Genomic DNA, 23,154 nt, shown 5'->3' with positions numbered 1-23,154 from the left:
ATTTACAGGGATTCAAATGTAGAGTAGAGGATTCTGAGAATCAAATCAATGATTTTTAATGGGAGAAAGCAAAAAAAAAAAAAAACACTCAATGAGAAGAGCAAAAAGAAAAAAGAATCCAAAAATATGAAAATAGTGTAAGGACCCTCTGGGGAAACTTCAAACACACCAACATTTCACATTATGGGGGTGGCAGAAGGAGAAGAGAGAGAGAGCAAGATATTGAAAACCTATTTGAAGTAATAATGACAGAAAAGTTCCCCTACCTGGTGAAATAAATCCTATCTAATAATAGACAAACATGGTAATTAACCATACCTCCGCTATGCTTCCCATTGGCTAATCAGGGCGATATGCAAATTAACTACCAACCAAGATGGCGGCCGGCAGCCAGGCAGCTGAAGCGAACAGGAGGCTTGCTTGCTCCAGTGAAGGAGGAAGCCAAGGTTCCCTGCCTGCTGCTGCCAGGTTCTGAGCTGCACTCTAAGAAACAATGTTGCAATTATAGAAGCTAAACAAACCCCAGAAACCTGCTGTCAGCCAGCTGGGCCTCAGAGCTGGAGCTGCAACAGTGTTTCAATTATAGAAGCCAAACAAACCCAGATACCTGCTTTCAGCAGCCGAGGTCTCAGAGCTGGAGATGTGCCTCAGAGCTAAAGCCGGCTCTCAGCTCCAGTGACAGCCATAGAAGGTAAATAAATCCCAGAATAAAAAAAAGAAAAAAAGGAGAGGTTGGGAGCTTCAGTCACTCGCCAGCCTGAAAATGGCCCTCAGCCCCTCATCCGGACTGGCCAGGCACCCCAGTGGGGACCCCCACCCTGAAGGGGGTGCGACCAGATGCAAACAGCCATCAGCCCCTCATCCAGGCTGGCCAGACATCCAAGCGGGACCCCCTCCCTGATCCGGGACACCCTTCAGGGCAAACCTGCCGGCCCCCACCCATGCACCAGGCCTCTATCCTATATAGTAAAAGGGTAATATGCAAACTGACCCTAACAGCAGAAGGACTGGGAATGACTGGTCACTATCACACACACTGACCACCAGGGGGCAGATGCTCAATGCAGGAGCTGCCCTCTGGTGGTCAGGTGTTCTCACATGGGGAGCTCTGCTCAGCCACAAGCCAGGCTGCCAGCTGCCAGTACAGCGGTGGTGGTGGGAGCCTCTCCTGCCTCCTCAGCAGTGCTAAGGATGTCCGACTGCAGTTTAGGCCAGCTCCCCGCTGGCAAGTGGACATCCCCTGAGGGCTGCTGGGCTGCCAGAGGGATGTCTGATTGCCATCTTAGGCCCAATCCCCCCAGGGAGCAGGCCTAAGCCAGTAAGTGGTCATCCCCCGAGGGATCCCAGACTGCGAGAAGGCACAGGCCGGGCTGAGGGATCCCGCCCCCCCCCACCCCCCGAGTGCACAAATTTTTGTGCACTGGGCCTCTAGTAGACTTATAAGTCCAGGAAGCACAGATAGTCCCAAACAAGAGGAACCCAAACCCAAAGAGGCTCACACCAAGACACATCATTATTAAAATGCCAAGGATTAAAGACAAAGAGAATCTAAAAAGCAGCAAGAGAAAAGTAGTTAGTTACCTACAAGGGAACACCCATAGGGCTATCAGCTGATTTCTCAATAGAAAGTTTGCAGGGCAGAAGGGAGTGGCAAGAAATATTCAAAGTGGTGAATAGCAAGGACCTACAACCAAGATTACTCTACCCAGCAAAGCTATCATTTAGAATTGAAGGTCAGATAAAGAGATTCACAGACAAGAAAAAGCCAAAGGAGTTCATCACCACCAAACCAGTATTACATGAAATGTTGAAGAGTATTCTTGAAGAAGAAGAAGAAAAAGAAGAAGAAGAAGCCAATAAATACATATCTATCAACAATTGAATCTAAAAATAAAAATAAATGAACAAGGAAACTAATGAACAAAATAAACTGATGAATAAAATAGAACCAGAGGTATGGAAACAGTGAACAGACTGATGAATCTCAGAGGGAAGGGGGAAAGGGGATGGGAAGAAATTAACCAAAGACCTTATATGCATATGCATTACTAATGGACACAGACAATAAGGTGTTGAAAGCTAGGGCAGTGTGGGAACAGAGTGGAGGGTACAATGGGGGGGAGTGAGAGGGGTCATCTCTAATACTCTCATCAATTAAGAGAAAAAAACCTACAGAAATCAATGATATGGAAAACACACACACACATCCTATATAATAAAAGGCTAATATGCAAATAGACCAAATGGCAGAACAACCAAACAACTGGTAGCTATGACGTGCACTGACCACCAGGGGGCGTGTGTGAAACATGGTGGGCATCGGCTGCGGTGGGATGGTGGAGCAGGTGAGCGGGGGAGCCAGACCAAGGCAGGGCACTGGTTGCTGTCATCGGGGTGAGTCTCTGGTAGTTACTGAAAATTCTTTGCTCCCATGTGCAGCAGTCCTGCCTGGCATTGCACCTGCTGCTGGCACTGGCCCCGCTCGCACCCGCTGCCAGCACCGAAGCTGCCGCTCCCACCTGCTGCTGGCACCCAGTGCCAGCCCTGACCACTTGGCACCGTCAGTGGGTGCAAGTGGCAGCTGCCAGCCCCAATCACCCCTCAGGGATTCTCCACCTCCCCCTGCTCCTGAGGGGAGATTGGGGCAGGCAGTTGCCACTTGCACCCGCTGCCGGTGCCCGGAGCCAGTCCCAATGGCTCGGTGCCAACAGTGGGTGTAAGCAGCAGCTGCCAGCCCTGATTGCCCGTGAGGGCTTCTCCACTTCCCCCTTCTCCTGAGGGGCAATTGGGGAAGCAGCTGCCACTCGCATCCACAGACAGCGCTGACCCCAATTGCATCGACCCCAATCGCATGGTGCCTTCAGCAGGTGCGAGCAGGGCTGGCACCATCAGCACGTGGGAGTGGCTATGGCGGGAGCGGGACTTCAGGCAGACAGGTGACTGGGGGCCACAGTGGAAGGGCTGGGTGGGGGCTCAGAGATGGGCTGAGACCCACCCCTGTGCCTACCACAGCCTTGCGGCCCACAGTTCCTTTCAAGGTGCAAAAATTCGTGCACTGGGCCCCTAGTAGAAATATAATGAGAAAAAAAAAGTTGGTTCTTTGAAAAGTTCAACAGAATTTACAAACCTTAAGTTAGCCTGTCCATGAAAGAGAGAGAGAGAGAGATGGGGGGGAGTGAGAGGGGTCATCTCTAATACTCTCATCAATTCTTTGGGACTTTATTGGAGAGAGAGAGAGAGAGAGAGAGAGAGAGAAGAGAAAAAACCCCAATTACCAAAATTTGGAAGGAAAACAAATTAGACCCTACAGAAATTTCAAGGCTCATAAGGAAATATTATGAACAAGTTTATTCTAACAAAGTAGACAACATAGGTGAAATGAAAAAAAAAATCCTAGAAAGACACAAATTACCAAAACCAATTTAAAAAGAGCTATAATTTGAATAAACCTGTAATAAGTCAAGAAACTGAATTGTTATTGATTTGTTAGCTAAAAGTTTCCAACCAAGGGAAGCCCAGACCCACAGTGCTTTACTGAAGTATATCAAGTATTGCAGAAGAAATGAATGCCAGTCCTTCCCAAACTCCTTCAGAAAACTTGAGAAAGCAGATGGTATGGGGGAAAATGGATAAAGCACTCTTCACAACTCAATAAGAAGACGGTAAATACAATTAAAAATGGGCAAAAAGATTTACATAGATATTTTCCTAAAGAATGTATACAAATGACTAACAAGTTTGTGAAAATATGTTCAGTATCATTAGCCATCAGAGAAATGCAAAGCAGACCACATGTGATGCCACTGCGCACCCCTTGCAATGGCTGTCGTAGAAAAGACAGCGGCGTCGAGTCTTGGCAGGGATGGGGAAGGCTGGGACCCTGTGGGCTGCTGGTGGGAATGGTGAGTGGTGTAGCCACTTGAAAGACTGGTGGTTTCATAAAACAGTAAGCATAAACTTACCATATGACCCAGCAATTCCACTCGTAGGAATCTACCCCAAGAGAAAGGAAAGCAAAAGGGCATACATGTCTACAAAAAGGCATGTATGCGGTTGTTCATAGCTGCTGTATTCATAGTAACTGAAGCTGCGAAAACCTAAATATATTAATCCACTGATGTATAGGTAAACAGAATTTAGTACATTCATCCAATGAAATGCCATTTGATTAAAAAAAAGGAACAACTGCTGATGTATGCTACAACATGCATGGGCCTCAAAAACATTAAGCTAAGTGAGAGAATTCAAATGCAAAAAGATTCTGTTTGTTTGAAATGTCCAGAAAGGTAACTCTGTGGAGACAGAAAGTAGATTAGTAGTTGCTTAGCATTGAAGGTAGGAATAAGGATTAACTGTAAATTAGAGGGCACTTTTGGGGGATGACCGAAGGGCCTGTATTGTAGTGATGATTGCACAACTTTATAAGTACACTAAAATTATTGAATTGTACACTTATGATCAGTCAACTTTATGGTAAGTAAATTATACCTCAAGAAAGCTACGTGTTTCTTTTTGAGCATTTGCCCCATCGGGCCTCCGGGACCGGCCTTGGAGATGTGGGGGTTGTGGCTGGGTGGCAGAGGCTGGAGAGCAGCCGGCAGCGTTCCTGGGGATGCTGAGATCGCTGTCTGGGTTTCCACATTAGCACACGGTGCCAGGGGCTCGGGCTGCTCCCCTCCCCTCCCAGGCCCTCTCCTTCACCTGCCCCGTTCTGAGCTGGTGCTGACCGAGGCTGGAAGTACAGGCGAGGGCATCATCCCAGGCTGCAGGCGTTGGGGTTTCATCTCCTCCAGCCCTAGAGAGATCAGGTCTGACCACAGTCCTTATATGCTGTCCCCTCGACCAGCTGGTGCTGCCAGCAGGACTGGTTGGGGCCTGAGTTGAGCTCTCCCCGTGGATCTGCCTTCTGTTGGGCCAGCCCGCTGACCTACCTGCCTCTGGAAAGCCTGCCTGTACTCCACTGCTCCCCCGAACCCTGGAGGGGCCAGCCTGCTCCCGCAAACCTGGACATGGGCTACTGACTTCCATTGTCTGTACAGATTAGATCCTGATTAGAACCTCATGCCGATTGGACTAGATGCAGCCCAGGCCCTTGTCACAGTACCTCACTGGTGACAGTCAGGCTGTGCCTCGGCTGTGTGCTCCCATCCCTGTCTGGCCGCGGCTCCAGAACCTGGCTCCACCATCGGAGCTGTGGCAGTGGGCAGCGGGGACCCTGGCATCTCAAGGTTTGATCCAGACAAATGTCCTCTCGGTCCTCTAACCGAAGGGAGAATGGCAGAGAGCACAGGACCAGGGCCAGGGGCCGGGAGGGACCCTCAGGAAGGGCCGCATGCTGGCTGGAGCCTGCAGTCTCTGGTGGGCCTTGTCAAGTGCCTGGGCGGGAACCTGAGGCTCTAGAGCAGCGGTTCTCAACCTGTGGGTCGCGACCCCTTTGGCGGTCGAACGACCCTTTCACAGGGGTCACCTAAGACCATCCTGCATATCAGATATTTACATGACGATTCATAACAGTAGCAACATTACAGTTATGAAGTAGCAACACAAATAATTTTATGTTTGAGTCACAACATGAGGAACTATATTTAAAGGGCCAGAAGGTTGAGAACCACTGCTCTAGAGAATTCCATGGCTTGTTGAGAGAAGTCAATGGAAAGCAAACAAGTCTCATCCTGAGTGTGTCACCCATGAAGTGGGAAATTGGCCTGGAAGTGCTTTTTCCCCACGGCCTAGTGTCCCAGAGCAGAGCCGGCCCAGGCGGACACCGCCTCCGGGAAACAGCTCTGAGCAGCGGCCTGTGACGCTCTCAGCCACCCAGCGAAGCAGCTGTAACCAATGCACCACGTGCTGCAGCTGCGAGGGTCCCCACCCACCACACACCACTGGGCTCAGATGCCTTCCTTCCTGCAGGTCATGTGCAAGCCAGGCGGTTCCCAGCTGGGGCATCTCCTGACCCTGAGTTTGACCTCTTCTTATGGGCTTGAGATGACAAAGTACTTGCAAGTGGGAGAAATTACAGGATGTTACCTGTGCCGATGGCAGTACAGCTGAAGGGAGGCAAGCCCTCTGCAGGCTTCCCGTGCGCACTTTCTCACACACAGGCGGCACAGACTCTGTGTTGGGTAAGCCACAGGACAGCTTCTCTGCTTTCGAGCTTAGTTGGAAGCATTCTGCAGGCTTTTCTGAACCACCGCATATTTTTAAACATACCCCAACAATCGAAGTATGGGACCTAATTAATACATGATTCACTCAGGATCTTAGAATGAAAGCAGACTTACGGTGTCAAAAAGAATCCATAGTGATGTGCCCTGCGGGCAGATGTGTAACTCCCCGCTCTCTGGTGTAATATTGAGTAACATAGTGTCACACTCACTCCCTCTCTGAGAGGTATCTGCCGTGGTGGCTCCAGGCTCTGGGGCCGGGCTGTCTGCGCGGAGTCCGGCGCTGCCACTGGTTGCTGTGTGCCTTTGAGCAGTTTGTCCGTTTCTCTGATAGGATGGGACAATGATGCCCCAGCACAGTGGTCGGGCATTAGTCAACAGAGCCAAATATCAAGAGTACAACGATTGAAATTTCTTTTGAGAGCCACATTTTTTAAACTTAAACTATGTAGGTAGGTACATTGTTAGTAACTTGATTAGGGTCCTCCTAAGCTGGCCTTTGCTGAAAACGTCCTCAATCTGATTGAGGTACATTCGCTGAGGTTGACCCCTCCCAACTCTCCCATCCACACTCGTCTTGTACACTTGTTTCCTCTATCAGAGACCGACTTCTGCGCATGGGCCACGAAGTTTCAATCGCACTGTACGTGCGCGCCCGCATGTGGTATTTTGTGGAAGAGCCACACTCAAGGGGCCAAAGAGCCACATGTGGCTCGTGAGCCGCAGTTTGCCGACCACTGCCTTAGCACATAGCGCTGTTGGCAAGATTAAATGAGTTAGTGCCTGGTGAATGGTGAGATCCATGCAGATGGCTCTGTTATTATTCAGTCAATACTTATGAGTGAGTCTTCTACACAGGACGCTTGTAAGGCCCATAGAGCAAGGATGAAATAACACGGCCCATGCCCTTGAGGTCTGTGCCAAAGGGGAGACCCAGAGAGGCAGCATCATGGCAGCACCTTGGGAGGCCCACAGAGCTGTCACCGGCACCCAGAGGAGGTGCTCCTAACGGCCTTGGGGTCTGGGGGTGGGAGGGGAGGCTTGCTGGAGGCGAGCTGCGGGCCCAGCATGAGGATGAGTGTCCCAGGAGAAGAGGACTGGCGCGGGCAGACGCAGAAGCAGGGAGAGAAGCAGAGCAGGGAAGAGGCCGGGCTGGAGGGACGTGTTCCTGGGAGTGAGGAGCCTGGAGGTTCGGGCAGAGCAGCAGGGAGGAGAGGCAGGAGGGCGGCAGGGCCCGGTGTCCAGGCTGGCAGTCCTATTAACAGCAGTAGCCAAGCCTCACTTTTATTCCATCCATGTTCGGGCCACAGGGCTGAGCGCGGACATGTGCAAGCCTGTGAGTGGGTGCTGGGACGGACCCGCTCAATAGATGGAAACTGACATGAGAGTGGATGATGCTGAGGTGCCCTCCCAGGGAAGCGTGGGGCAGCCAGCGTGCCCACCCAGGTCACCTGGCCGCAGAGCTGATGCGGTCCCAGGTGTGCATGGGAGCTTGGAGCTCCTGTGAGTCATCACACACATGAGCCAGGAGGAGATGCTGCAGGAAGTCGGGCAGTGCAAGGAGCAGCGGGAAGGGCGGGAAGGGCGCGGCTGTGGGTGTGGGTGTGGGTGTGGGTGCGGCTGTGGAGGGAGAGGGAGGGCTGCCAGCGCCCTGCATCCCGGACTTTGAAAGCCCGATGGGCCCTGGTCACAGTGATTTGCAGACTCCCCGCCATGGTGTGGCTGTTGTTGGGTTGTTTTCACCTGCATGTGTGCTGATTGCTTCCCTCTGTCCACATTCCCCGGAGCAGCCAGGTGGCGGGGTAAGGACAGGTCAGCAGATGAGGCATGTGTCTCCAGGCCTGTCTCCTGCTTCCCTGACATCACTGATGCCGTCTTGTCCCCACCCCACCCAGCTCAGCATTCTTCTTCCCCTGCCCCAAGGGGGCCAGGCGGGGAGGACGGGCCTGTGGGCCTGGTCGCTCGTCTGCTGTAACATAGAGAACAGTCACCTGGATTTGCTGTCGGTTTGTGCTGTGCCCCCTGCAGCTTCTCTGGGATGTCTCCCCTCCACAAACAGGCCCCAACTGGCCTAGTCTCTCCCGCAGGACTGCCCTGAGGGCTGGCTCAGCGAGGGGCCCAGCTGTGGCCGATGCCTCAGGGGCTCCCGGTGGCCGCACTTGCACTCTGGACACTGGACACTGGAGACCGGAGGTGTCAGGGATTTCTCTCCTTCCTCTCAGAGCCTGCAGGGCGCAGACTCTCTCCCCAGAGAGCCCGTGCAATGCCGACCTGGAGAAACGGCTGTTCCTCTGCCCACTTCTACCCTTGGACTCCAGGAGACAGTTAGCAGGTCTCCCCTAGGAAGGGGAGCTGCTCACCTGAGGTGCTGCCGTGGGTGGCCAGGGCGGCTTCCATTCCTGGCTCTTTCCCAGGCGGTGCTGTCCCGGTGCCAATGTGTCCTTAGGCTGGGCCTGCCCCCAAGGGGAAAGGCGGCGGGTCCATGCACCCCCAGCCTCAGAGTCATCGCCTCCCTCACTGTTACGTCTGTCTAGAGGGTCAGGTTGTGCTGAGCTGGGGTGGGTTCCAACCACCAAGACATGAGGCCTCAATCCTGTGGGTCAGGGTAGATTCCGCAGATAACCCGTGAGCTCTCCCTGCCCTTACTCTTCTGCCCAGGACACTGCGTGCACCACGGGATGTTAGTAACACCTCCCTGCCATGCCAGCTAGCACTCAGAGACTTTAAATTCACACACAAAACCCAGCCTGGCGAAGCCCGTGTGCCCAATGCCGAAGCTGGCAGGGACTCGCGGCACAGCTCTAACCGGAGGCCCAGCAGGACCTTCGGGCATGTAAACCCTTCATGATATGAGGCCACGGGAGGCTGTGGGCAGGGAGACAACTTGGCGACCCCTCACAGCGGAGCAGCTTTTATTGTGATGCTGTTCAGAAGGGTCAGAGGCTGGCCCGGCCCGTGTTGCTCGGTGGTTTGATTCCCAGGTAGGGCACATGCCCCGGTGGTGGGCTCAATCCCAGTAGGGGGCGCAGGAGGCAGCCAGTGATGTTTCTCTCTCATCCATGTTTCTATCTCACTATCCCATTCCCTTCCTTTTTCTCTCTAAAAAAAAGGTCAGAGGCTGGAGCAGCAGGAAATGCATTGTGACCCCCAAAGTCTGCTGGTCCTTTCTGGGTACGCCGGCTCTGCTTTGGCTCAGTGCAGAGAGCTGCCTGTGTCTGGCTCTGCATTCAAGGACTCAGAGAAGATCCCAGAATAATGATAATAATATTGGTAAGATAACAATAGGTGATGGCCATTAAATGTTCACTGTGTGTCAGACACATCTCAGGGCGTCACCAGGAGTGACTGGCACCGTGCATCCACCTGGAACGTGAGGTTCTGCCACTTTAAGCCACTCCTGGCCAGTGGCATCGGTTGGCCTGGTGTAGTCCAGAGGCAGGGGGAGCCCTGGAGCCTGTGCGATGCCAGGAAATCTGTCGTGTTCGCATGAGTCCTTGGCCTTGGTCAGTGTCAGCAGACCTTGGGGGAGGGGGGGTACCTGTTATTGTTGATGCCAGTGAGTTAAAACCATAGTTGCTGAGACCAGCTTTCCTCCTTGCAGAGTCTGCCCTTTCCGGTGCAGGGTTCAAGGTCGTGTGGTAGTGAGCGAGCTGCATGCAGCCTTGGCAAAGGGAGCACAGCCAGCTTAGAAAGGAACGGAAGGCACCCGCCTGCCGGGATGCGGGTCAGGGCTCTCGGTGAGACCTGGATGTGCAGGCGGGAGGGAAGGAGGCGTGTGGGCGCTTCTGAAGGTAAAAGGGACCATCTAACAACAACTTTCAAGGCCTCTGTGGAGTCCCAGGATCAGGCGGAGAAGGTCCGGGACACCGGCCTGGACGGATGCTGGAAGGACCACCTTCCTCAGCCCCACTCAGCTCCCCATGGGCATCCCATGGCATCCCCAGCGTCCGGTCAGACCACACCCTTCTGCAGCCCGGGACAGGCGCTGTGCCAGGGACGAGGGGCGCCCACTCACTCAGCAGCAAGGAGATTAAACAGCCCTCGCGGCAGCTTTGACTCAGTGCCATGCTGAGGCCAGAGATTGCCCTGGACTAAAGGGGCGATGGTTAGATGCCAGGGCCCCTCCGAGAGCAGCTGCTGCATCCCAGGCCACCCGACCTTGAGGGAGTGAGGCCGACCCGAGGGAGTGAGGCCGCGCTGACCCAGGCCAGGGTGCAGCTCTGTGGCTCAGCGTGAAGCCTCTCACCTCCAGATAGGACGGGGTTGTGGCCGGGCTATGGTTTCTTTCCTAGGGCAGCTCGGTTTATGTTGTCTCACTTGCTTTTTCTGCTCCCCAGCCCTGAGCTCTAGGGACAAGGTGGGCCCTCCCTTGCCCGCCTCCATTTGGGCACTGGCACCCCTTCTTCCAGACAATTCCAGGGATAGGAGCGTGCTGCCCTCCCCTGCTGCCCACTCTCGGGCCGGGCCCCAGCCACAGCCCCTGCCCCCAGACCCCGGCACTCAGGTGGGCTCCCTCTCCTCCCACCTGGCAGGGGTGAGAACAGCTGTAAGAGTCCCAGGAGCTCCCTACCCAAATTTAATACCAACTTAAAATCCAGTGGGTGCTGGCATTGCCTTCCGGTACCTTCTCCGTAGGGAGCTGCATTAAGCGTGGCTCGGACACTGCGGACCTGACCTGATTACCATCTGGCTGTCCCAGTTTCCTTGTTCTCTGTTGTCTGGCCTGGGCCCAGAGTCCTTGCTCAGGGCCATGAGGCAGGCCGACCTGCAGGTCCCACGCCTCCTGTCCAGGCCCTGAGGCTGACTTCCCCGTCGGGGTCAGGGGCTTGGACGCCGGGTTCTTTTCACAGTGCCTTGTGTGGTGTAACGACAGACATAGCTGTTGTCAACTTCAGCTCATGCAGAATGTGGTTGCCCACAATCTGGTCAACACCTGGCAAGGTCAAGGGTGCCTGCTTTACCTGGTGTCGGGCAGCGTTCTTGCTCAGCATGCAGCCTCTCCCTCCTTCCCTGCCTGCCTGCTCTGCCCGGCCCTGGTACTGGTGTGGCGCCCCTGTTCTGGGCCAGCGGAGGGCATGCCCTTCCCTCAGGGCCAAGACATGCCACCACCAGATACTCAGATAACAACACCATTCTCCTGGGCAGTGCCAGGAAGTGCCCTGCCCACCCTGTACCCACACGATAGAGATTAGGGTCATGCTATCTGGCATTTCATTTCATGCCCCACCTAGTTTAGGCCCCACTATCTCATCTGACCTTCACGACAACCCTGTGAGAAGGGTAGCAAGGTGGTGGGATGAGGCTCGGGGAAGTGAGGGACTTGCCCAGGGCCAACCCTCTGCCACTGGTCCGGGGCCCATTTACTAAACCTGGCCTCCGTGTGCCACGAAGCAGAGGTGGGACAGAGGCTCCCATGAGAAGCCGCCAGGCAGGAACCTTGCACATGTCACAAGGGCCCCACCCTTGATGGAGCCAGAAAGACCGCCCTGTTCCCACAAATCACACTTCCCTTCATCACACAGCTCTCCAGCGCCATCAGGGCCTCCAGCCCGAGTCCTGGTGCTTTGGTTTGACTGGCTCTCTCCCTTGAGTCAGAGACAAAATACAGTCCTCCTCCAACCAAGATACAGAATTACTTTCTGCAAGTGGATCATAAAGTGGGCTCTTAGTCACACATGCCCACCAGCCTTGCTGGCTCAGTGGGAGATGTAAGACCCAAGCGAATGTTGCCGAGTGCAGCTGAGTTTCCGTTGCTGCAACATGAATTAGAATGAGGCCTAGTCAGTGTGGTTTTGGAGGAAACTGGCGATGACAGAGCAGATCCTTCCCATTCACTCGAGCCCTGGCACGAGGGCTAAGTTCCATCAGTGATGCGCAGAGTTGTCACATTTTATTAATGAGCTAAGGCATTGTCCCCGAGAGAAGAGAAGAGGAAGGGACTGTTAACTTGATTCTGCGGGGTGTGAGGTGCAGCTGGGGGAAGATGCAACCTCCGAAGTGAGAGACAAAAAGAAAATATTGAATGGTTTTAGCAAAAAAGAAAAATACTGTGCTGAATAAAAAGGCAAAATGGAAAGGGCATTGGGGGAAACGCCTGGGGCAGTCATGTCAGACTGGTGAGAAGGTGCGTGAACGTCTGTGAGAAGCACGCAGGTCCTGACCAACAAGCAGACATCCACACAGCCCTCCTCATGAGACAGCCAGCCAGCCGGCGAGTGCCATCCTCACTAGCAATCAGAAATGCAAGGGAAAGGGAATCCCATTTTTCTTCATTAAATGAGTAATTTTTAAACTGATAAACCTGTTGTTAAGTAGGATGAAAACATCTGTTGACAGAGTGGCTATACAGTAGAACCAATTTGTCACAGATCATATTGACAGTGGGCATTAAATATCCTTGAAAATGGTCTGTGTAACTGGTACTTCCAGTTCTAAGAATCCAACCTAAAAACAAATGTAGGAATGGAAACGAATTGGCACACATACATTTATAACATTATAATTTATACTTAGGGGCCCAGTGCATGAATTTGTGCACCTTGAAAGGAACTGTGGGCTGCGAGGCTGCAATAGGCACAGGGTTGGGTCTCAGCCCATCCTCCTTGCACTCGCCAGGCCCCTCCCGCCGCAGCCCCAGGTCCCCTCTCTGCTGGCAGCCCCGCTCCTGCTTCCGCTGCCACTGCTCGCACGCACTGACAGCACCGAGAGATGGGGCCTGGCACTGGGCGCCAGCAGGAGGTGCAAGTGGGGCTGGGCTGGCAGCAGGTGTGAGCGCTGGGTAGGATTGCGGCGGGTGGGAGCAAAGAATTTTCAGTAACCACCAGAGGCTCGCCTTGATGACAGCGACTGGTGCCCCACCTTGGACTGGCACCCCTGCTCACCTGCTTCACCATCCCGCTGCAGACAACGCCTGCCATGTTCTGCGTGCGCCCCCTGGTCAGCTCATGTCATAGTGACCAGTTGTTTGTTTGGTTGGTTGTTCAGTGGTTCTGCTGTTTGGTCTATTTGCATATTAGGGTTTTATATATATAGATATCAAACTGGGAAACAAATCAGAAGTTTAGAAGTCGGGATGGCTAAGTAAACTATAGTATATCTTCTCACTGGAATAGTATGAGGGTGTAACAGTAAAAGAGATGTAGAATAAATAAAAAGAAGGGTGCAAAATTGAAATAGAATATGATAAAAAAAATGGTGTATAAAAACCAAGGAAGGTTTGAGAACTTATGTCTACCCAGAAACCTGAGCATGATGTTTATGGTAGCTCTGTCCTTACTTGCCAAAACTCGGAAGCAGCCACGATGCCCTTCAGTAGGTGAGTGGATAAGTAAGCCCAGTACATCCAGATCATGGGATATTTTTCAGGGCTAAAAGGAAGTGAGCTATCAAGCCAGGAAACAACATGAAGGAAATTTAAAGGCATGCTACGAAGTGAAAGAAGCCCATCTGAAAAGGCTACATACTGTAGGATTCCAACCATACGACCTTCTGGAAAAGGCAAAACTATGGAGAGAATAAATAGACCAGTGGTTGGCAGGAGTTGAGGGGTGGGAGGGAGGAAGAGGTGGAGCTCAGAGGGTTTCTATGGCACTGAAATTGTTCTGTAGAGCACTACAGTGGACACATTACACTATTCATCTAAACGCATAAGATGTACAGCACCAAGAATGAAGCCTAAGGTAAATTGTGTACTTTGGGTAATAATGATGTGTCAGTGTAGTCTTATCACTGATAACAAATGTACCATTTGGGTAGGGGATATTGATAACAGGGAAGAGGCTATGCATCCGGGGGAGGGGGCAAGGGTATGGGGAAATCTCTTTATGTTCCCCTCAATTTTGCTATGAACCTAAAACTTCTCTGAAGAATGAAGTCTATAGCCCAGCTGGTGTTCCTCAGTGGTTGAGTATTGACCTATGAACCAGAAGGTCACCGCTCCATTCCTGGTCAGGGCACATGCCCAGGTTGTGGGCTCAATCCCCAGTAGGGGGCATGCAGGAGGCGGCTAATCAATGATTATCTCTCATCATGATGTTTCTATCTCTTTCTTCCTCTCCCTTCCTCTCTGAAATCAATAATCTGGTGTGTGTGTGTATTTTAAATGAAGTCTACAAGAAAAACACAAGAGGAAAAGACTGGAAATAAAGGTTTGTGTTGGGTATTTGTGCAGGTTGTGTTTTGGCTCTGGTAGACTTATTTTCTTTTTTCTCCATGCCTGTAATTACCATTTTAAAACATGAACATACCTAGCTGGTTTGGCTCAGAGGATAGAGCATCATCAGCCCACAGACTGAAGGGTCCCAGGTTCGATCCCAGTGAAGGGCATGTACCTCTGTTGCAGGCTCGATCCCCAGCCTTGGTTGGGGCACATGGAGGAAGCAACTAATTGATGTGTCTCTCTCACATCAATGTGTCTCTCTCTCTGTCTCTCCTCCCTTCACCCTTTCTAAAAAACAAATAAATACATAAATAAATAAAATAAAACATGAACATGTATTAACTTATAATAGAAATGCCTGACCCCCTGAGGCATATCAGCCAGGGAAAACGTTAAAGTTTTTTAAAGTATCTATAATAATAAAAGCATAATATGCTAAGTAGACCAGACAGCTGGACGACCTTACGGACATCAATCCAGATGTCTTTCCGGATGAAGCTGCCGCAGTAGGGGCTGAGGTAGAGGTGGTTGGGTTTGATCAGGAAGGCAGGTGAGCAGTTAGGGGTGATCAGGCAGGCAGGCAGACAAGTGGTTAGGAGCCAGCAGTCCCAGATTGTGAGAGGGATGTCCAACTGCCAGTTTAGGTCCAATCCCACAGGGATTTGGCAGTCGGACATCCCCCGAGGGGTCTTGGATTGCAAGAGGGTGCAGGCCGGGCTGAGGGACCCCCTCCTCCATGCATGAATTTCATGCACCGAGCCTCTAGTCTATAATAATAAAAGCATAATATGCTAATTAGACTGGACATCCTTCGAGGCGAAACTGTAGCTGTGAGGGCTGAACCCCTTGCATGAATTTCATGCATCGAGCCTCTAGTATATGTATATATATAGTGGTTCCTCTCCCTATCCTGCTTCTGTTTATTCCTCAGCACCCCATTCTAAGGGACCATATGAATACTTGCAGAGTGTCTTTATGTATGCATATGGAAATACAGATATTCTTATTGTCCCCTATTTTTATTCAAAAAGTATCACATTTTACACATTTTCTAGCACCTAGATTTTTTCACTTAGCATTGTATCTTTTCTTATCAATGCACAATCTCGTCTTCATTCCTCCGTACAGCCACAGAGGACTCCAGGTGTGGATCTGTGGAGTCCCCACGTTCCTCAGCCAATCCCCCGCTGAGGGGCAGTGGATTGTTTTCAGTCTGTTGCTGTTACCAACAGGACTGTAATGCCTCATACATACATTTTCATACATGTGCAAGAATAGCCAGAGAATAAATTCCTGGAGGTGAAATTGCCAGGTCAAAAAGTAGAAGCCTTGCCCTAGCTGGTTTGGCTCAGCAGATAGAGCGTCGGCCTGCAGACTGAAGGATCCCAAGCACATGCCCAGGTTGTGGGCTCGATCCCCAGTTGGGGGTGTGCAGGAGGCAGCCAATCAATGATTCTCTCTCATCATTGATGTTTCTATCTCTCCATCTTTCTTCCTCTCTGAAAAAAAAAAAATACATGTACTTAAAAAAAAAGAAAAGTAGAAGCCTCTGTAAATCTGATAGTCCATGTTATTCTGACTTCTAAGTGTTTCCCACCAGGAAGGGTTTACACTCGCACCAGCTGTACTTCTGAGCACCTGACTCCTACACCCTTGCCAGAAACTGCTTTGCCTTAAATTTGATGTTTGCTCTTCTGATATGTGGAGCAAGGAAGTGCACTATGTTTTCATTTGGGTTCCTTTCATGAGTTTTATTTTTATTTTTTAAAAATGTATTTTTATTGATTTCAGAGAGGAAGGGAGAGAGATAGAAACATCAGTGATGTGAGAGAATCATTGACCAGCTGCCTCTTGCACACCCCACACTGGGGGTAGAGCCCACAACCTGGGCATGTGCCCTGACCAGGAACGGAATGGTGATGTCCTGGTCCATAGGCCGATGCTCACCACTGAGCCGCGCAACCAGGCCTTTCCACAAGTTTTAGCCTGTTTTCATGTAAGAGCCTTTCCTCTTACCTCTGAAGCTATTTACCACCTTCATTCATTTTGATTATTAGCAGTTGGCCATATTCTTACGGATTTCTAGAAATTCTTTATTAGGAAGAGAGCCTGTCATAGTGACTGTGCCTCCCTGGCTGGGCAACGCAACCAAAGACAGAGCTTCTACAAGGGGCTGCCCTCTGGGTGCGAGAGCCAATAGGATGCATTTGGAATAAGACTGACGGCCATTGCAGAAAGCATGTGGACCCCACCCCACCTGCAGCATCAGGAACAGATTTCGCGTCAGGACAGTCTGTTCGCAGCTTTCAGTTGGCTGCTTACTAACATCGTCACTCGGGGAAAGTCACTTAGCATCTGTCATCTCGGTTTACTTACTGCGTAACCTTGGTTTCCTTACATTACCGGTAAGAAAACCGAGATGACGGGTGCTAAGTGCCTTTCCCTGAGTGACGATGTTAGTAGCTCATCAGCCCCGTCACTTTGGGGGACCCGGGAAAGGAGCTGAAGCGCCGTGATTGAAGATAGCACGCGGGGTGACCTCACGTAGCCTCCTGAGGGTAGGGTGGCGGAAGCAGAGCGAGCAGGGACAGCGATGGACCCTCGGGACTCCCAGGGCCACTCCCAGGGTCCTGCTCACTTGCACAGGAGCTGCTCGGGTTTGCGCTTGTGAACCACACAGCTGTGTGCAGGGCATCCTAGCTTCAGGGGAACTCAAGCAGAAGTTCCAGTGGTATCTTCACACCTGACTGGTGATGTAGCCAAGCCAGACTGCGCAGCCCGTGGAACCGGGTGTAAACCATCGAGCTGTACACCCCTAGGCAGTGTAGACAGTTGGCCCTGATGTCTCCAGGGCCTTTTGAACTTTGAACAACACATTGTCACTAACTAGCTCATCTCATTGTCCCATCTCAGCCCAGGGTCAGTGCCGACCTCCAGACATCCCTGGAGATGAGCAAAGAGCACCAATCCCAGTTCAGTGTGAGGTCCACGGGATACAGAGGACACAGGGAGCCTTGGACACTGTTGCTTCCTTCCCCTTTCCCTGGAACAAGCTGCCTTCACCAGGACCCTTTTCTCCTGCAGCTCAGGGGAGACTGTCACCAGCGTGACCAGCTTGGCCCCCTTGCAGCCCAAGAAGGGCAAGAGGCGGAAGGAGAAGGCTGACGTTCCTCCCGAAGTCCCTGCCAAAGGTAGGAAGCCGCTGTGCCTCCCACCAGAAAGCACAGGGGCTGGTCCAGCAGTGGGCCCGCTGTTACGTGGGAGCAGGACAGGGAGAGGAGATAGTGGAGAACATGACATCTGTGATCATATGGTCCAGAGAACCCCACCGAGATTCTGGTCACAACCGAGCCCCATCCCTGAGGTGGGTGGGGCAAGTCCATTGGGCCAGCATGGCTTTAGCTGGGAGGGGGAGGTTAACATCCACAGATGGATTCCACAGTGGATTTCACTTTCAACTACCAGCATGCTCTGCAAGAGGGGAGGGGCAAGAGGGGGTTCATCAAGGGAAAGAGGCCCTTTGATTGTTCTAAAGAGGTAAGCCAGGTATATAACTTATTTGGATTTGTTCTGAGAATAAAAGGAAGGTTATTCTTTGATTCCAGTTGTGACTTAGAGGAACATAAATGAGGAGGGTGGGTATTTCTGGAGGAGAGAAAATAACTGTGGCCAATTCAAGAGAAGTTCATACTTCAAAGAATTGGAAATATAGTTGGAAGTACTAGGATCCCCCAGCTCATCTCCAGGGATGCCCTGGAAACATTTTGTCCCTCAGCTGGGGGTCCCATGATGTTCCCTAGGGACATGTGGAGCCCTGGGCTGGGGCTGAGCAGTCACAGGGAAGCGGAGAGGCAGAAGGGCATGGCGCCTGCGAGGCATAGCGAGTGAGGAAATGGGGGGAAGGGGGCAGAGAGCCCTGCCGTGACTGGACAGTGAGCCGCTGTGATGTCCCATTCAGTCAGCGTAAGAGCGCCCTCCCTGAAGAAAGGTGGAAGTGAGCCCAGAGAGCCAAGTAGTGGAGCCTGGCTTTGAAGTGAGGTGTGTCTGACTTTCAAGGCCAAGTTCAAGCCTCAAATCATCCATAAACTAGTTACATGACCTTGGGGAAGGCCTCCGTTTCTTTCTCAGTTTCCACCCTCCCTGGTGACCAATGAGAGCTGCTGTGAGGGTCAGAGGTCGCTGCTGTCAGCCTCAGTGTGCAGCTAGGACCGCGGGGCAGGTACCAGCCCTGCCTGTGCCTGCCCCTCCTCTTTCTCACCTGTACACCCGACCTCTCTGGAGAGGGCAGTGTTTTATGGAACCAGCTGAGGGGAGAGACTGGCATGTCCAAAGCCTAGAAGGGCCACCCATGGGTACCCCGATCCCAACCCGGAGTTCTCCATGGGGGTGGAAGGAGTCCAGGAGAGTCCACTGAGTATGTCTGTGATGCTCACGGTGTGTGGGTGAGGAGAGCCTGGGAGGAATCACAAGCTGAACTGCTGACTCACTCCCACAGCTCCCACAGCTGCCACGCCCCACAAGCTGAAGCTGCTGAAGCCACAAAGGAGAGACGCCCTGGTGAGTCAATCAATGCTGGGTCCTTGTCCCCAAGCCTTGCACACACTTCAGGTCCAGAGGTCCCTTGTTGACCCGAAGCCCGCGGTAAGTCCTGGTGCTGTGCCCGGGCGGGGGCGCTCAGCCTGCTCACCAGCCCTGGAGCAGCTCTCCTACCTGCCTAGTCCCTTCATGGCTCCTCTGCAATCCAAGTGCCGTTTTTACCATAAGTGCTGCTTTTCTCAGAGAGAAGAAAAAAGTCACCCTCAGGAATATATAAATAGGAAGTGGACCTGCTTGTATAAATGTACCTGTAACCACAGTGAAGGACCTTAAAAGATGGTGTAGCTTATAGTTTGAAATACTTTTAGATGACAGAGGAGGTGAGCTAGTGCAGCGTCCGACCCCCAGCCCCGCTCTCCTGTGGGAGCGTCCTCCACAGCCGCAGGGCATCCTCAACGCTAACCGCTCCCCCAGCTCATCGCCATCAGACACCTCAGACCTGACCGAGGCCAGCAGGTCCCTCATCGCCGTCTCCCAGGAGCTGCCCGGAGAGGCACCTCACCCAGTCGCCATGCTTCCTGGCCTTTGTCAGGAGTCCCTGCCCTGCCCTGTCCTGAAGAGCTGTAGCCAGTTAACGCTTAGAATGTCCCCTGATGGGTGTTTCTCTGAGTTCCTCTGATGATCGGAATGGGTTGTAGAATAGCACAGAGGAGCATGATGTCACTGCATCTCACTCATGGGGGCGGGTATGACTCTTCATCACCCGCTTACGGTGTTGTCTGCAGGCCTCCTCAGTGTGAAGTTACTGTTTTTCCTGTTCCCTAGTCTATTCATTAGAATCCACTCTCGGTCCAGTTCACACTCAAGGGAGGGGAGTTCAGCTCCGCCTCCTGAAGGGAGCAGCAGCAGAGAATTTGTAGACCTGTCAAAACCACCACAGCAATTAGAATTTTGTCCTGTCTGGGTAGTTGAGTCCTGATGCGCCAAGGTTGTGGGTTCAGTCCCTTGTCAGGGCGCATACAAGAAGCAACCAATGAATGACAAATAAGTGGAACAACAAATCGATGTCTCTCTTTTTCTCTCTCTCTAAAATCAATCAATAAAAATTTAAAATAAATAAATATTTTAGGGAGATCCGTCAAGGCTATGCAGATATTCTGTTGCCCCTTAAACTTGGCCCACTACCTTTCACATTCATCAGTGGATGTTGCTATGGTGTGTTATTGGTGATTTGCTATTTTCCTCAATCTGTCCACATTTACTATTTTAAATTCTTTTGTAAGGAGCAGATGGACCCCTTCCCTCATCTATTTATTCACTAATTTCTTTATGTCAGTGTGGTGCTTGCGTTTTTTATGGTCTTCGTTTCTAATCACACTGTTGCTTATCATTGTTCATCGGTTGTGCATGAGAGAGAGGGAGAAAAGCTTGCAAAGCTATTCTAAAACGTGTATGTCCTGTCAAGGGCCAAGCTATTCTTGAAGAAAAAGGACAAAGTGGAGAAGTTATATACCAACTCCAAAGATTTACATTAAAGCACAGTAATTTAGTGTGGTGATAGCACAGAGGTAGACAAATAGACCAAAGGGACAGAATCAAGAACTCCAAACCGACCTACATGTTTGTCCTCACTTGATTGATACAGAAGTGGCATCACAGTGTGGTGAGGAGGGTTATCTTTTCAGTATGAGGTAATGGGCCTCTTGGATAATCTACTAGTAAATGATGGAGATCCAGAGCCCCTCCCTCACACCACACACAAGACTAGAGAAGGAGCAGGGACTGAAGGAAAAATAAAGCTTCCTAAAGAGAGCATATCTCCTGAACATCGGGGTAGGCAAAGGTTTTTTAAACAAGACATAAAAGAAAAGATTGAAACATTTGGATTATGTTGGAATTTAGAAGGTCTATTCTGATTAAAGCTGTGAATACAAGAATGAAAAGACAGGCCAGAGACTGGGTGGGCGGATCTGTCCTCTGTACGTCTGACAAAGGACTGTCTACCACGAAGTACACGGCACCTATGAAGAAAGAAGTGACAGCGTCACAAAACACAGGGAGAGTCTGAAACGTACATGTCATACAGCAGAGGTACAAATACCAATAAGCTCGTGGAAATGAGTTCACCTCATTGGCGTCGCGGAGACGCAGGTGAAAAGCATGAAGCAATTCACTCCCCCAGGATGACTGACATGAAATACTTGCATTTTTTATGTCTGTTTTTCTCTGGTCCCTTTGGAATTTAGGAACGATCCAGTTGTATCTGTTTGTCAGATTCTTTTTTATTTTACTTTGTTTTATATTTCAGTAATCTTTGCTAGCTTCATTGGTCTTAGCACTACATTGTAATCAACTGTCTCAACTTAGCTTTTACTCTTCCTGGAGTTCAGTGTCTTCCCCCTCATCTTCCTTTGCCTTTACATTTGAGCAATTTGTCTTGAGGGAAATCTAGTTTGTAAACTTTCCCACTATGTTCTGGGAAACATGCTGAGTGTGTTATGTGCATACCTATTCACATTACATATTGTTCAAGATAAATGCCCAGCTCCGACCGTGACCTACAACCCCTGTGTCATGTAAGCCACATATGTAATTCACATGTTCTAGTGGCGAGAGTAAAGACGTGAAAAGAAACAGATGAAACCAATGTTAATAATATGGCTTATTTAACCCAATACCTCAAAAATATTATCACTCAAACATATAATCAATATAAAATTATTAATGAAACACTTACATGCTTTGTTCAACTAAATCTTCAGGATCCAGTGCGTGTGTTCCACGTGCTGCACTCAGGGCGGAGCCACGTTCCAGGTGCTGAGGAGCCACATGTGGCTGGAGGCTGCCGCGTTGGACAGCACGGCCCTACACGGTCTAGACCCCATTACCTCTTGGACATAATTTTTACTACCACCCCCTTCCCCTCCCTCTCCCCCTCCTGCCACACTGGCCTCCCTGCTAGTCCTTAAACAACCCAAAAGGTCTGCAAGGGCCTTTGCAGCCGCTGTGCACTCTTCCTTCCCGCCCTCCCCTGTGACTATCGCTCACCCCCTCAGGTCTCTATTCACACACACCTCAGTGCAGAAGCCTTTGGAGATCCTGCGTAAACAGGCTGCCGCTGACGGCTCCCCGGCAGAGGCGCCCTCACAAGCTTACATTTTTACCTGTTCAGTGCCTCTCTTTCCTACCAGAACGCAAAGTCTGCGAAGGCAGGGAGCATGCCTGTGGCCAGGGCTGCATGCCCACGCCCAGCGCAGTGCCCAGCAGATGGGCGTGTCAGTGATGCCACATAACCAGCTCTGCGCAGTCGGTCCTGCCGTCTGCTTTTGCACGTGGCAACAGGGAGAGGCGGGTGACTTACAGAAGGTCAGCAGCTGAGGGCGGCGGGCAGACTTGAACCTGGGTCCTTCTGAACCGGAACGTAAAGTGTGAACCAGCTCCTTGGAGGGTTTGCCTCTGAGTGGAGTCTGGGTCTCTGTACCTGGCTGATGTTCTCGGTGGCTCAGCCTTGCCCCCCCCCTTGCCACTCTGTGCCCCGATCCCCCCCCCCCTTCCCCCACTTCTGTTGGAGAAGCTGGCTCACTTGTTTCCCAAAGGCAGCCTTTTGGCCCCAGTGCACTGTGGGCTCAGACAGTGTGATTCCATTTGGTTCACATCAAAAATTCGTCAGCAGTTCCTCTCTGTTGGCCACACTCATCCCTGAGTGCAGCGCAGAGTTCTCCCTGGTTCCAGCAGATCTCGCTCGCGCAGTCGGCCTTCGGGGGGCGAGCTGAACACAAGGACACCTTTCCCTGTGCCAGCTCCCCTGCCTGCGAGCACCCTGCATCCCACCTGAGGCTCAGCCTCCCCGAGATGGACAGGCTGAGCTCACTGGCCTCTCACTGAGCAGCCACCGCAGGTCAGTGTGGGCATGCGTGTACCTTTCATATCTTTCATTCTTAATTCGGATGTTTATCAACAACCTCAGGAGTGACTGTGCCTTGTACATGTCTCCACCTTCCATCCTCCCTAAGTAGCTCAAGGACCCGCTGTTTCTATCCAGCTCTTACCCACGATAATAACAGCAGCAGCTACTTATTGACGTTCTGTCGCCGTACCCGGGGGTCTGTCCAAAAGAGTGCTGTTCGCACGGCATCGTATTTGACCCTCACAGTAAGCCCCGCTCCCACCCTAGGTTTGCGTGTGAGGACACACTGTTTAGGAAAAGTGAGTTCCTACGACTCACAGGGCAGGACTCCCTCTCGGTGGCCACAGTGCCACCCGTGGACCGCCCTTTGCGGAGCCATCAGTCTTGGA

The 23,154-nt window shown here is 51.6% G+C and overlaps 1 protein-coding gene across 2 annotated transcripts in view; it reads left to right on the top strand.

The window, feature by feature from the left end:
• The window catches only part of VSTM4 (V-set and transmembrane domain containing 4), a 100,104-nt gene that overhangs the window by 56,244 nt on the left and 20,706 nt on the right, over positions 1–23,154 (top strand). For both annotated transcript variants that reach the window (XM_036356046.1, XM_036356044.1), the window contains 2 exons: positions 17,407–17,513; positions 18,818–18,879. In XM_036356046.1, the coding sequence (XP_036211939.1) occupies positions 17,407–17,513; positions 18,818–18,879 (169 nt within the window). The remainder of the gene's footprint in view (positions 1–17,406; positions 17,514–18,817; positions 18,880–23,154) is intronic.

Source organism: Myotis myotis, unplaced genomic scaffold (assembly GCF_014108235.1).
Source record: "Myotis myotis isolate mMyoMyo1 unplaced genomic scaffold, mMyoMyo1.p scaffold_m19_p_24, whole genome shotgun sequence".
In the NCBI taxonomy this organism is placed as follows: domain Eukaryota; kingdom Metazoa; phylum Chordata; class Mammalia; order Chiroptera; family Vespertilionidae; genus Myotis; species Myotis myotis.
This window is presented reverse-complemented; position numbering and strand designations above follow the sequence as displayed.